This window comes from Hemiscyllium ocellatum, chromosome 18 (genome assembly GCF_020745735.1).
Source record: "Hemiscyllium ocellatum isolate sHemOce1 chromosome 18, sHemOce1.pat.X.cur, whole genome shotgun sequence".
In the NCBI taxonomy this organism is placed as follows: Eukaryota; Metazoa; Chordata; class Chondrichthyes; order Orectolobiformes; family Hemiscylliidae; genus Hemiscyllium; species Hemiscyllium ocellatum.
In genome coordinates this window covers 24,902,840-24,915,426 of record NC_083418.1, presented here as the reverse complement: position 1 = coordinate 24,915,426, position 12,587 = coordinate 24,902,840, and the positions used below count along the sequence as shown (strand labels likewise).

Sequence of the window (12,587 nt, the reverse complement as noted above, 5' to 3'; positions counted from 1 at the left end):
CATCTACACATAAACATAGTGACAACAGCAAGGGGGATAAAGATGGCTTGGCCTGGCAGATAGGCTGGAATTTGGAGGCCGTGTGATGAAATCCTCAGGAATAGGGACAATTACATTTGTTCCATGTCTTCCGATTGAAAGATCTGGGGTTCCAACAAAAAGTAAAAACACTGAAAATAAATTAAATTAAAATTAAGGTTACTGGAGTCATTGACTTAAAATAAAGGATTACTGGGTGTCCATGTCACAACATCACTATATATTTTCTGTGTTTCCTATATTTATTTATTCATACACGAGCATATATGCACCTTCCAAAATTCACCAGGTCTGCCTGACTCTATTAAGAGTCTACACTGGGACTATTTTTCTTCCCCAATGTAAATGATCAATGTTCCAATATTTGAATAATGCTAATTCTTTCTTGACATTGACAGTGTTCTGTCTGTTTAAATGTTTACATTCATGACAATTCTGGTCTAAGCAAATAACGAACTGAATTTGCATTCAATGATATGAACAGACTCTTGCTTCACTAATCAGGTAAGGTTTTACCCAATGCCTTTTCACCAATTTCTGCGAGTAGTCTTATATTTAACACCCTGTCTGCATAAATCAAAAATCCTGCAAACAAGACAGCAAAACTAAACCAGAGTCCAACATACCCCAGAAGTCTCCAGAGCGAGTTCAGATGTTACAAGTAATAATTTCCACCGAGTTTTGATCTGACTAATGGGACACAGTTTCGAAAGAAAGTCTCTTTCGAGTCATAGAGATGTACAGCATGGAAACAGACCCTTCTGTCCAACCCGTCCATGCTGACCAGATATCCCAAACCAATCTAGTCCCACCTGCCTGCACCTGGCCCATATCCCTCCAAACCCTTCCTATTTATAAACCCATCCAAATGCCTCTTAAATGTTGCAATTGTACCAGCCTCCACCACTTCATCTGCCAGCTCATTCCATACACATACGATCCTCTGTGTGAAAAAGTTGCCCCGTAGATCTCTTTTATATTTTTCCCCTCTCACCCTAAACCTATGCCCTCTAGTTTCCCTGACCTTTGCCTATTTATCCTATCCAGGCCCCTCATAAATTTGCAAACCTCTATAAGGTCACCCCTCGGCCTCCGACGCTCCAGGGAAAACAGCCCCAGTCTGTTCAGCTTCTCCCTATAGCTCAAATCCTCCAACCCTGGCAACATCCTTGTAAATCTTCTCTGAACTCTTTCAAGTTTCACATCTTTCCGATAGGAAGGAGACCAGAATTGCATGCAATATTCCAACAGCGGCCTAACCAATGTCCTGTACTGAGTATTCATGTTACAATGTCCATACAGAACAATAACTTCTAAAAATATTTGAAATTCAAGTTAATAGTTGAAAGCATGACAAAATTTTACATTATAAAACCTGACCCAAAAAAAAGACCCAAAAAAATCCTATTAATGAAACCCTATTTTCATTTTGTGGCCAGCTCATGTGTGAAACTACAGAAAGGAATGTGTCCTTGAAGTCAGAATTTGGAGATGCCGGTGGACAAAGTTAAAAATCGCACAACCCCAGGTTATAGTCCAACAAGTTTTCAAAAGTTACATTCTCAAGTGAACTTTAGCATTTGGTGTCATGTTGGCCAGATAATGCATTGAAGGTGTGAGCTTCCCTGTGTGAGACTGTCTGTGCCCCACTGTTCAGACTGATTCTAACCTAAAAAATGGATTTACAGAATCTTACATGAATTCATGCAGTTCTTGAACAAAGTAAAATGTAATTCTGCAAGTACAAATTCACCCCACAAACCTATATGTGTATGTGTGCATTGGGTGTGTGAAGGGAAGAGGGTGGGGGTATTATGAGTGTCTGTGAGAGCGTGTGTGAGAGTGTGAGTGTAAAGGGATATAGGTCTGTGAGAGCGTGCATGTGTAAGTGTATGTGTGAGCATATGAGAGAGGGTCTGCATGCACGTATGGGTTGTAGGAGAGTGTGTGTGTGCGTGTCTGTGTGTGCAATGGGGTCACCTGTAGTGTAACATGAACCCAAGGCCCTGGTTGAGGCCATCCCTATGAGTACCAACCTTGGCTCAGCAACTTTGCATTGCTGCCTGTCCCAAAGTCCACCTTGAAGGACGGTCACCTGAAGTTCCGAGGTCGAATGTCCCAGACCGCTGAAGTGTTCTCCGACTGGGAGGGAACACTCCTGTCTGTTGAATGGACACCACACAGCAATCACCAGACAGAAGTGTTCCCTCCCAGTTGGAGAACAATTCAGCAGTCCAAGACATTCGACCTTGGACCTTCGGGTGACCATCCTCCAAGGTGGACTTTGGGATAGGCAACATGAAAAGTGGCTGAGCAGAGGCTGATAGCTAAGTTCAGTACCCATGGGATGGCTTCAACTGGGACCTTGGGTTTATGTCACACTACAGGTGACCCCATTGCATTACTTACACACACACACACACACACACACACACACACACACACACACACACACACACAAGCTCACACATACACTCCCACACTCGTACACACACCCTCTCACAGACCTGTACCGCTTTACATTCACACACACTCTCTCACAGACACTCAAACCCTGCCCTCTACCACCCCCCCCCCCCCCAACCCATACACACACACAGATCCATATGCACACAAGTTTGTGTACTTGCAGAATTACATTTTACTTGGCTCAAAAACTGCATTAATCCATTAAAGATTCTGTAAATCCGTTTTTTAGATTAGAATCAGCCTGAACATTGTGGCATAGAGGGTCTCACACAGGGAAGCTCACACCTTCAATGCATTATCTGGGCCAACATGGCACCAATTGTTAAAGTTCACTTGAGAATGTAACTTTTGAAGAAGTTTTGTGATTTACATATGAAAGAAATGGGAAACTAACATAGTCATTCTAAAAGATGGAAGACTTAACAAACAATCCAGGTCGTTTTCAATATATAAATTTCAGTTACATCACACTGTAAACCTTGGCTCGACATTCTCTGTCTTATGATCTTATACTCCACAACCACCTGATGAAGGAGCAGCCCTCCATAAGCTAGTGCTTCCAAATAAACCTGTTGGACTATAACCTGGTGTTGTGTGATTTTTAACCTTGAAATCATAGTCCTTATAGCAAACAGTCTATTGTTGTTCCCAGCTTCTGATGGCTTCACAGTTCCCCATTTCATAGAATCAGAGATATGCATTAGGAGGTCATCTCACCCATATGTACTAGCTCTTGAAGCATTTCAACTTGGTGCCAAACTCTGGCCTTTAGCCCTACACGTAGGTCCTATATAAATAATCATCCAAAGCCCTCTTCAATGCATTAACTGAACCCGCCTCCATACATGTCCAGTCACCACATTCCAGGCTGTAACTACTCGTTATGAAGTCGTTTTCTTCTCACTGTGCATTTTCTTCTTTAAAACTGACTCCTCAGGTTCTCAATCTATTTGGGTAGGAAGACTTTCTCCCTATCCACTCTGTCCAGACTTATCATGATTTTGAAAACTTTGAACAAGTCTCCCCTCAGCTTCCTCGTCTCTAAGGAGAAACTGTCCCAACAATAGGCATAATCAACTCCACACCCTCCCTGGCATCACCTGCAAGCTCAATGAGACTGTTCAGAACCTCATGGGCTTGTGTCTAGTGAGCATCAGATCCACATCCTGTCTAATTGCATAAATGTTGTTCTTCTACCTCCACAGCACAATTTGTCTCCACCCCAGCACACCCCGCACCACTGGTCCACTGTGAAAAATTCAACCATGCTACTGCACCTCCACAATGAACTATTCCAAAGCTTTCCCTATTAAGTTCCAACTTCAGTAAAATCAGAGCACAAATAGACTGTGTCTATGCTGCTTTCCTATAAAAAGCATTCCACTCCCCACTTACCTGATCATTGAAGTGTTTTCAGAATCTCAATGATAATAAATTCTGGTTATATTTTTCTGGTATGACAACACAATCTAAATAGCCATAGCCACCCCTGTTCGTAATAAAGTACAAGACAATCTACTTCTTAAATTAAGCCTTTACACTAAGGTGGTACGTTAGCCCATCCCATTATAGCTATGCCAAATGGACTACAATGTTTGTATTTGAATGAGATTGTGAAGCTTGGAGACCATCCCTCTCAATAATGAAATCTGAAAAGGGAGATTGCACAAATGCGCTTCAGCAAGGGTTGGGTTTTAACCCCTATTTATCTTTCTGTAAGGAGAAAGCTCATTTCAAGAGATGAAGGGCAGATTCAGCTCAGCAAAAATCAACAGCCTTTTTTTTCTGTAATCAGTAAGAATTAGTTCATGGCAATAAAAGACTTGCAATATATCCTCCTGCAAAAGACATTAGCATGGCCACATTTGGAGTAGTACGCAGTTCTGGTCGCCTTACTGTAGAAAGGGTATTATTAGTTCAGAAAGAGTGCAGAAAAGATTTACTAGGATGCTGCCTGGAAAGTTTGAGTTCTGAGCAGAGGCAGTGACTGAGGAATGACCTTATGGAGGTCTATAAAATCATGAGGGGCACAGAAAGTAGATAGACAAGAGCTTTTCCCCATAGTAGGCTAGTCTAAAACTAGTTGGAACAGGAAAAGAGATCACAAAAGGGTCCAGTGAAGCAATTATTTCACACAAAGGGTGGGGAGTGTCTGGAATGGGGTTCCAGAGGTAGTGATAGAATGAGTACAATTTCATCACTTAAGAAACATTTGGACAGGAACACAAATGGGATAGGAACAGAAGGATAGGGACCAGTTTAATTGTGAAAACTGGACGGCATGGATGAATTGGACCGAAGGGCCTGTTTCCGTATTGTAAACCTCTAGCACTTGCTCTGAGCTGAGAAAGAGAAGGCAAACTCATTTGACTATGACTATGGCAGCTGAAGGCCCACTCTTCTAGCACAATGTGGACACTCCTAACTTGGTGGGCAGGAAGTTCCCACACATTTCCAGGGTGTCCCTGTTACCTTGCGGACTAACTAGGGTGTGGCAATTGAAGGGATCATTTACAAAAAAAAAGTAGAGCGGGGTGGAGGGTAGCAAAGAGGTGAAAAATAATCAAATTGCGACAGGAAGGGGAACAAAACAAACAGAAGAGTGAAACAGAGTGAACAGGTAATATCGGAGGCTATATCCTAAGGCTTTTTATTGGAATGCTCATGACAAGACAGGTGAGTGGATAGCACAAATAGCAATCAAGTTCCACTCTTGTATTACAGAGACACGGTTGCACGGTGACCAAGACTGGGATCTCAATATTCAAGACGATTACAGGAAAACAAAAAAAATAGAAAAGGTAACGGGATATTTTTGACCATAAAGGAAGGTATCGATATGGCAGTGATACAGATGTAATAGGCAGGTTGGGTGGAATGAAGAAATAGCAAGGGAAAGTTCCTAGAAGCCCCTGAAGAATTGTCTCACTGTAGGACAATGAATAAATTAGGAAATAATGGAGGCACTAGAAGTTGTCCAAGGTGGTTTTAATCTACTTACTGACTGGGCAAATCAGACAGGTAAGGGTAAAATGGAAGAGAAGTTTGGAGAGTGCATCAGGGATTGTTTGTTAAAACACTGCAGAACCTACCCAGCAACAGGCTATTTTAGATCTAGTAATGAGTTAGGATTAATAGAGGATCTCATATTTAAGGATCCTTTACAGGATAGCAATCACAATGAAGCAGAGTTAAGAATTCATATTGCAGGAGAGTAACTTGGGTTTCAAGCCAGGATCCTCTACTTTGATAAGAGCAGTTACAGAGCGATGAGGAAAGACAGTTGCTGAAAGCAAGCTGAGGATATAGACAAAGAGCAAGGTCAGTCGATGGGCAGTAGCAGACATTCATGCAGACATTACACAACACTCAACAAAAAACTTATTCAAGTCAAAAAGAAGGCTTCAATGAAAGGAACCCCATAGTTAACAATAGCAGCTGAAAAATGTGTTGCTGGAAAAGCGCAGCAGGTCAGGCAGCATCCAAGGAGCAGGAGAATCGACATTTCAGGCATAAGCCCTTCTTCAGGAACGTCAGGGCTTATGCCCGAAATGTCGATTCTCCTGCTCCTTGGATGCTGCCTGACCTGCTGCGCTTTTCCAGCAACACATTTTTCAGCTCTGATCTCCAGCATCTGCAGACCTCACTTTCTCCTAGTTAACAACAGCAGTCAAAGAGAACTTCCAATCAAAAACTGAGGTATGCAAAGGAGAAAGAAAAACAGTGGTATGTCAAGAGATTGAAAATTTGTTTTTAGGAACTGGCAGTAGATGACTAAAAACAGAGAAAATTGATTATGAAAGTAAATTGGCAAGAAATATAAAAATAAACAGCATGAGCTTCTACTGGCCTATAAAAAGAGTAACTGAAGTGAATGTCAGACCATTACAGGATGCAATAGGTGAACTGATAATGTGGAACAGGGAAATGGCAGATAACTTAAACCAATATTTTGCATCAGGCTTTGTGACGTTGGGCAATGCAGATATCGCAAAGATAACACACAAGCAAGATATTAAAGGGAGGAAAGATCTCGTAACAATCTCTATCACGAGGGACAAAGCATTTGACAAACTAATAGGTTGAAGGCCTGCATCCTAGTGTATTAAAGGAAGTGGCTGCAGAGAGAGTGGAGATAGTTGAAATATTCTAGAACTCACTGGATTCTCAAAGGGTTCCAGCAAATCGGAAAAGCACTGATATGTCACCCTTGTTCCAGAAAAAAGGGAGTTAAAAAGCAGGAAGCTAAAGGGATTTGATGAAGTGCTAGGTTGCACAAAATAAGAGATCATCAGTATACTGACACGGATTGAGGATTGGTTCACACCCAGAAGACAGTCACCAGGCAGGAGGCTGGAAGGACACAGCAAGCCAGGCAGCATCAGGAGGTGGAGAAGTCAACGTTTCAGCTGTAACCTTTCTTCAGGACTAGGGGTGGGTGTGGGGAGAGCTGCAGATAAATGGGGTGGCGGGAACAGGGTGGTGAAGTGGAGATAGGTGAAGACGGGCAGAGGGTATGACCTGGTTGGTCACTGGAAGGGATGAATCTGGTAGGTGGTTGGGTGGACTGGAAGGGAGGGGTAGGGGATGGAAAGGGTGGTTATTTGGAATTGGAGAACTCAAGGTTGAGTCCTTCAGGAGTCAGCAATAATGGGTCCACAATGGGTTGGAAAGACGTAACTAGTGGTGCATCACAAGGATAAGGCTTAAGGCCTTACCATTTATGTTAATAACTTGGAGGAGAGGGCACCCTGTAATGTATCCAGATTTTCAGATGATACAAAATTAGATGGGTAACATGGCATGATGAGGACATGAGAAATGTGTATATATAAAGGTTGTGCGAAGGGTCAAAAATGTGTCAGATGGAGTTACACGTAGGAAAGTGAGCATTCCTGCACTTTGTTGGGAAGCATCAAAAGGCAGCTTGTTATGAATGGAGAGAGACTCCAGAAAGCATAGAGGATCTGGACATTCTTGTGCATGAAGGCCAGCATGCAGGTGCAACAGTAATTAAGAAGGCAAATGGAAGCTTGGCCCAGAACAACAACAGAAATTGCCAGAGAAACTCAGCAAGTCAGGCAGCATCTGTGAAGAGAAAACAGTCCTAACACTGAGTCCAGTGACCCTTCTTCAGATCACCAGACCTTCTTTGTTTCATTTTAGAATTTTGGCCATTATAGCTAGGGCTTGGGCTTAAAAATAAAGAGTACTTGTTCCAACTGTACACGGTGTGGGTGATGCCATACTTGGAGTACTGCATAGAGCTTTGGTCCTTATATTCTAGAAAGAATATATTCACATCAGAGGCACTTCAAAAGAGGTTTGTTAGGCTACCTTCCAGGAGGAAAGAGTTGACTTATCAAGAATGGTTATAGGCTAGTTCTCCATTCATTAGAGTTTCGAAGAATGAGGGGTGACCTTATGGAAACATATAAGATTCTAAAGGAAGTTACCAGGGTAAATGATGAGAAGATGCTCCCAATCATGAGGAATCACAAACAAGAGGGCACAGTTACAGAATAAAGGGCAACTCATTTGTAACTGAGATGTGAAAGAATTTTGTCCTTAAGTGGATGTGAATGTGTGGAATTCTCTCCCACAGCGTTATGGGGCTAGGGCGGCACGGTGGCACAGTGGTTAGCACTGCTGCCTCACAGCGCCTGTAGACCCGGGTTCAATTCCCGACTCAGGCGACTGACTGTGTGGAGTTTGCACGTTCTCCCCGTGTCTGCGTGGGTTTCCTCCGGGTGCTCCGGTTTCCTCCCACAGTCCAAAGATGTGCGGGTCAGGTGAATTGGCCAAGCTAAATTGCCCGTAGTGTTAGGTAAGGGGTAAATGTAGGGGTATGGGTGGGTTGCGCTTCGGCGGGTCGGTGTGGACTTGTTGGGCCGAAGGGCCTGTTTCCACACTGTAAGTCTAATCTAATCTAATCACTGATAGTATTTAAAAGAGCAGGTAGATAGATTTTTGAAGTTGAGGAGTTGGTATGAAAGAGGGGTTGTAGCTTGGGCACATCACCTATAATCATGGTGATGGCAAGGGTTGGCTTGTGGACTGTGTAACCCAGTCCTGCACCTTCTGATGGTGAAGGAAAGTACAGGTGCCCACAACACATGCCTGAATTAGATTGCCGCATTTTCTTAATGTTTGACCTTTCTATTACGAGACAGGAAAGCAAATGCTGCCAGCAGCGTCTCCACTCTTAAGACTTCCCGTTCCCAAAAACAAAGCTGAAAGCGAAGGCATGAGGAATGGGGGTGCACATTTATAGAAAATCCATCACCATTTTTGACGCCCATCTGCCCAACTGACATCATCCAACAGTCCCTTCTCCTGCTCTCCAAACCCGCAACTTCCGATTTCATCCTCTCTCATCCACCCAGTCGAGCCTCGAATCCCGTTTTCTATTCCCGGAACTCCAAGCCCCTGCTCGAAGCCTTTGATCCTTCCTCTCCTTCCCAGTCTCTGATCATACACCTCTGTCATGGCTCAAGTGCATATCCTTGTGCCCCTCCCTCACATCCCCACTCCGTCAGGCGCAAAAATGGTTTTGTGTTACCCCATGAGTTTTTGCTTACTTTGTCTTGGAGCAATTGTGAATGATGTGAGTAGGATTACTCAGCAGAAATTGCTGTGGTGTGGGGTTGGTGTTGACTCATTAATGTTAATGGAATTCAGAGACCTCATGACACAGTGTCGAGCACCCATCTCTGAGCCAGACAGTCCAGCTTGAAGTCTTACTCCAAGACTCGATGGTACATTCATGATACATCCAAACAAGTTGTTAATCTTTCTGATATCCCTGCTGCCTTACTGTACGTTGTAAGATTGAGAGAATTTCCTGGCCAGAGCCACGTGATAGCTGCAGTGGAATGTGCTGCCGACATTAAAGACTAAACACACAGGTCTTGCCATTGTGTCTATTCTGAGACAAGTATTTTCCTCCCTTCAATGGACTGGCAGAATAAAAACAATGGCAATCTGTGGCCACTATGATATATACAGATGAAATAGCATCTGTTGATAGTTTCATTGGAAATACAAGATAGCATTAAATATGGACAGGAGAATTTTGCCCTCTATGAATTCTGTTGAAATCTCAAAGTATTCCTACAGTGTAGAAGCAGGCTATTCAGCCCATCAAGTCCACACCAATGCTCTGAAGAGCATCCCATCCTCCCCATCATTCCCCTGTAACCCAGCATTTCCCGTGGCTGATCCATTCAGCTTGCACATCCCTAGAGACTATGGGCAATTTAGCATGGGCTAATTCACCTAATCTGCACATCTTTAGAAGTTGGGAGGAAACCAGAGCACCCAGAGGAAAACCATGCAAACATGAAAGGAATGTGCCAACTCCACACAGACAGATGCCCAAGGCTGGAATCAAACCCAAGTCGCTGAGGCTGCAGTGCTAGTCACTGTGCCACCATGCCACCCCATTGTCATGACAATGCGTCATAACCCTGAATTACTTCAGGACATAATGAACTTCTAATTGCAACATGAGACTTCTTAATAAGTGGACATGTAGCCGAAAGATGACTGTGGATGTAAATTCAGTGATTGGCAAGTCCCCACAAGGAAACATTAAATGTCACAATCCAAAGGTGCCAAACAGCAATCCTTCAAAGGCAGAGATGCAATTCCAAACTAACTGGAATATGATCCCCTGTGGCTAGAAAGATGACTGGCTGACTACTCCTCAGTGAAAAGTCATATCATGTGGATTATGTCCCAAACTGCAGACATGCTTGTGTTTTACCCATCAAACAATATACAAAAAAGGTTAAGAAAAAACCTGCAACCCCTGCTCTGTGTGTATTCATGGGCTAATTGTCAACTTTGGGCTAAGGTACTATTAAGATCACAGCTTGAGGACAACCATCCACTCTGTCAGAGCCCGAGTCACACATCTTTTTCACTCCATTCACGTTTTGAATCTGTGTGCATGTCATATTTTACATATCTTTGGTTGCTAATAAGCTCACTTCTTCTTTAACTCAAGAAGCACTGGTTAACTTGGTTCTTTTTAAAGCAGTAACATATTCAGATTGGGGAAAAAAGTCTCATGGGGGGGGGGGGGAGCGAGGTGAAGGGATTATTTGCTTAAATTCACTTTTTTTTGGCTGCCAAACAAGAGATGAGTTGAATGAATGGGAGCCGGGTCATCCTCCCTCACTCATGAGTTTAATTATTTGGGGGTATCCCAAATGGAACAGTGACCAATTGGGGATCCTCATCAGGGGACCAGTTGGAATTAAACGGTTGTTTAAGAAATGTCAAAGGAGCTCATTCTTTATGGAAAATCTTTCTTTTAGAAACTGAAATATGATAAATTCTCCATAAATCAAAAAAAAGAGATTTTGTTTGAACACTGTACCATGAAATTTTAGAATACCCTTTCATAAATTGCTGTATATTCTATATACACATATCTGAAATATATGCACTGGTGTATTAAAAGATGCACACATTAACCAGAAAGAGGGAATAAAATGCCCAGGATAAGTACCAGTATCTCTCCATATTGGATTTGCTCATTAGTTTTATCATTTATCAATAGTTATCAGCAGGAGGGCTTTTTTTTGTGATACAGTGGTAGTGTCCCTACCTCTGAGCCAGGTGGTGCAACCTCAAGTCCCACCTGTTCCATCTCTAAACGGGTTGATGGTTAAAAAAATATATAAAACTATCTACAAAGTCTCCTGCTGTCTTGGCAGTTTACAAAACTCCTTTCCAATCGGTAACAGTTCTCTCAGTGCAAAAAAAAATCATTAGAGGGAGTCAGCAACAAGGAGAGAACCTTTCAAACCTATTTTTTTCTTTGCTCTGCCAATGAGTTGTCGACATTTGGATGTAACTGTCATCTCCTATAATAATAATTAATCCAGTTAACAGTCTGCACTTTTCCTGTCTTTCTCATTCTGAAACCCTTTTAAAGAAATATAATGTGTTTCTCACCTGCTGCTGTTCCTCACTGTTGGTCATTTCCGGACTTTCAGTCAATTCTCTCCCTAATTTGTCCATGCCGGTGTGTTTTGAATTGGTCCGCGGACAGATACCTTTGCAATGGTTTTCAGGAGCCCTCTCCTACAGCAAGAAGCTGCGCGAAGGACCTGCCTAACTATAAGTGTCTCTACCTGTGGAAATATTTCATACACCTTCCTGTCTCGATGTTTTTCGGGGGAAAGTTCATCGCCTCCGGCTCATTAGGGAACAGCAGCTTCAAATAAAAGAGGGTGGGAGAGGGAAGCCGAGTGATAAAGCTGGGCGTGATCTACAATATGAAACACATTCAACTTCTACACGTAACACTGTGGTAATGACCAGGGAATTTTCATATTGTTGATGGAGTGATCAATATTGCCCATGACATCAGGGGAGCACTCCCTGCGCCTTTCAGAGATAGTACCATGGGATTTTTCTCTCCCACATGTCAAGGCCTTGGGTTTATTCAGAAAAACAGGATTTCACATAGTCCAGATTTTGTGAGCATGTAGACCACAAAAACTCTGACTCAGGTACAGAAGTATTGCCACCAAAGCTCAAATATCATAGAAAAAGGATAAAACTTTGAAAGGCAAGGGGGAAAATGTGGAGTAAACATTATTTATTTAATGGCTGTGGGCATCACTGGCTGACCAGCATTTATTGCCAGACCCAAGTTGTCCTTGAGAAGGTAGGGGTGAGCTGCCTTCTTGAACCACTGCAGTCCATGTGCTGTAGGTTGACCCAAATATGGAGGGAATTTCAGGACTTTGAAATGGCAACGCGAAAGGAACAGCTATACATTTCCAGGTCAGGATGGTGAGTGGCTTGGAGGCGAACTTGCAGGTTGTGGTGTTCCCACATATCTGCTGCTCTTGACCTTCTAGATGGTAGTGGTAGCAGGTTTGGAAGTTGCTGTCTCAGGATCTTTGGTGAATTTCTACAGCACATCTTGTAGATAGTACAGACTGCTGCTCCTAAATGTCGGTAGTGGAGGAAATAAATGTTTGTGAATGTGGTGTCAATCAAGTGGGCTGTTTCGTCCTGGATGGTGTTAAGCTTCTTGAGTGTTGTTGGAGCTGCAC

The 12,587-nt window shown here is 42.9% G+C and overlaps 1 protein-coding gene across 1 annotated transcript in view; it reads right to left on the bottom strand.

Annotated features, from left to right (window-relative positions):
• Positions 1-11,663, bottom strand: part of trpm5 (transient receptor potential cation channel, subfamily M, member 5) — a 123,421-nt gene extending 111,758 nt beyond the window's left edge. Inside the window, exon 1 of the mRNA XM_060838763.1 lies at positions 11,476-11,663. Coding sequence (XP_060694746.1) covers positions 11,476-11,541 — 66 coding nt within the window. The 5' untranslated portion in view covers positions 11,542-11,663. The remainder of the gene's footprint in view (positions 1-11,475) is intronic.
• Positions 11,664-12,587: the final 924 nt, after the last annotated feature.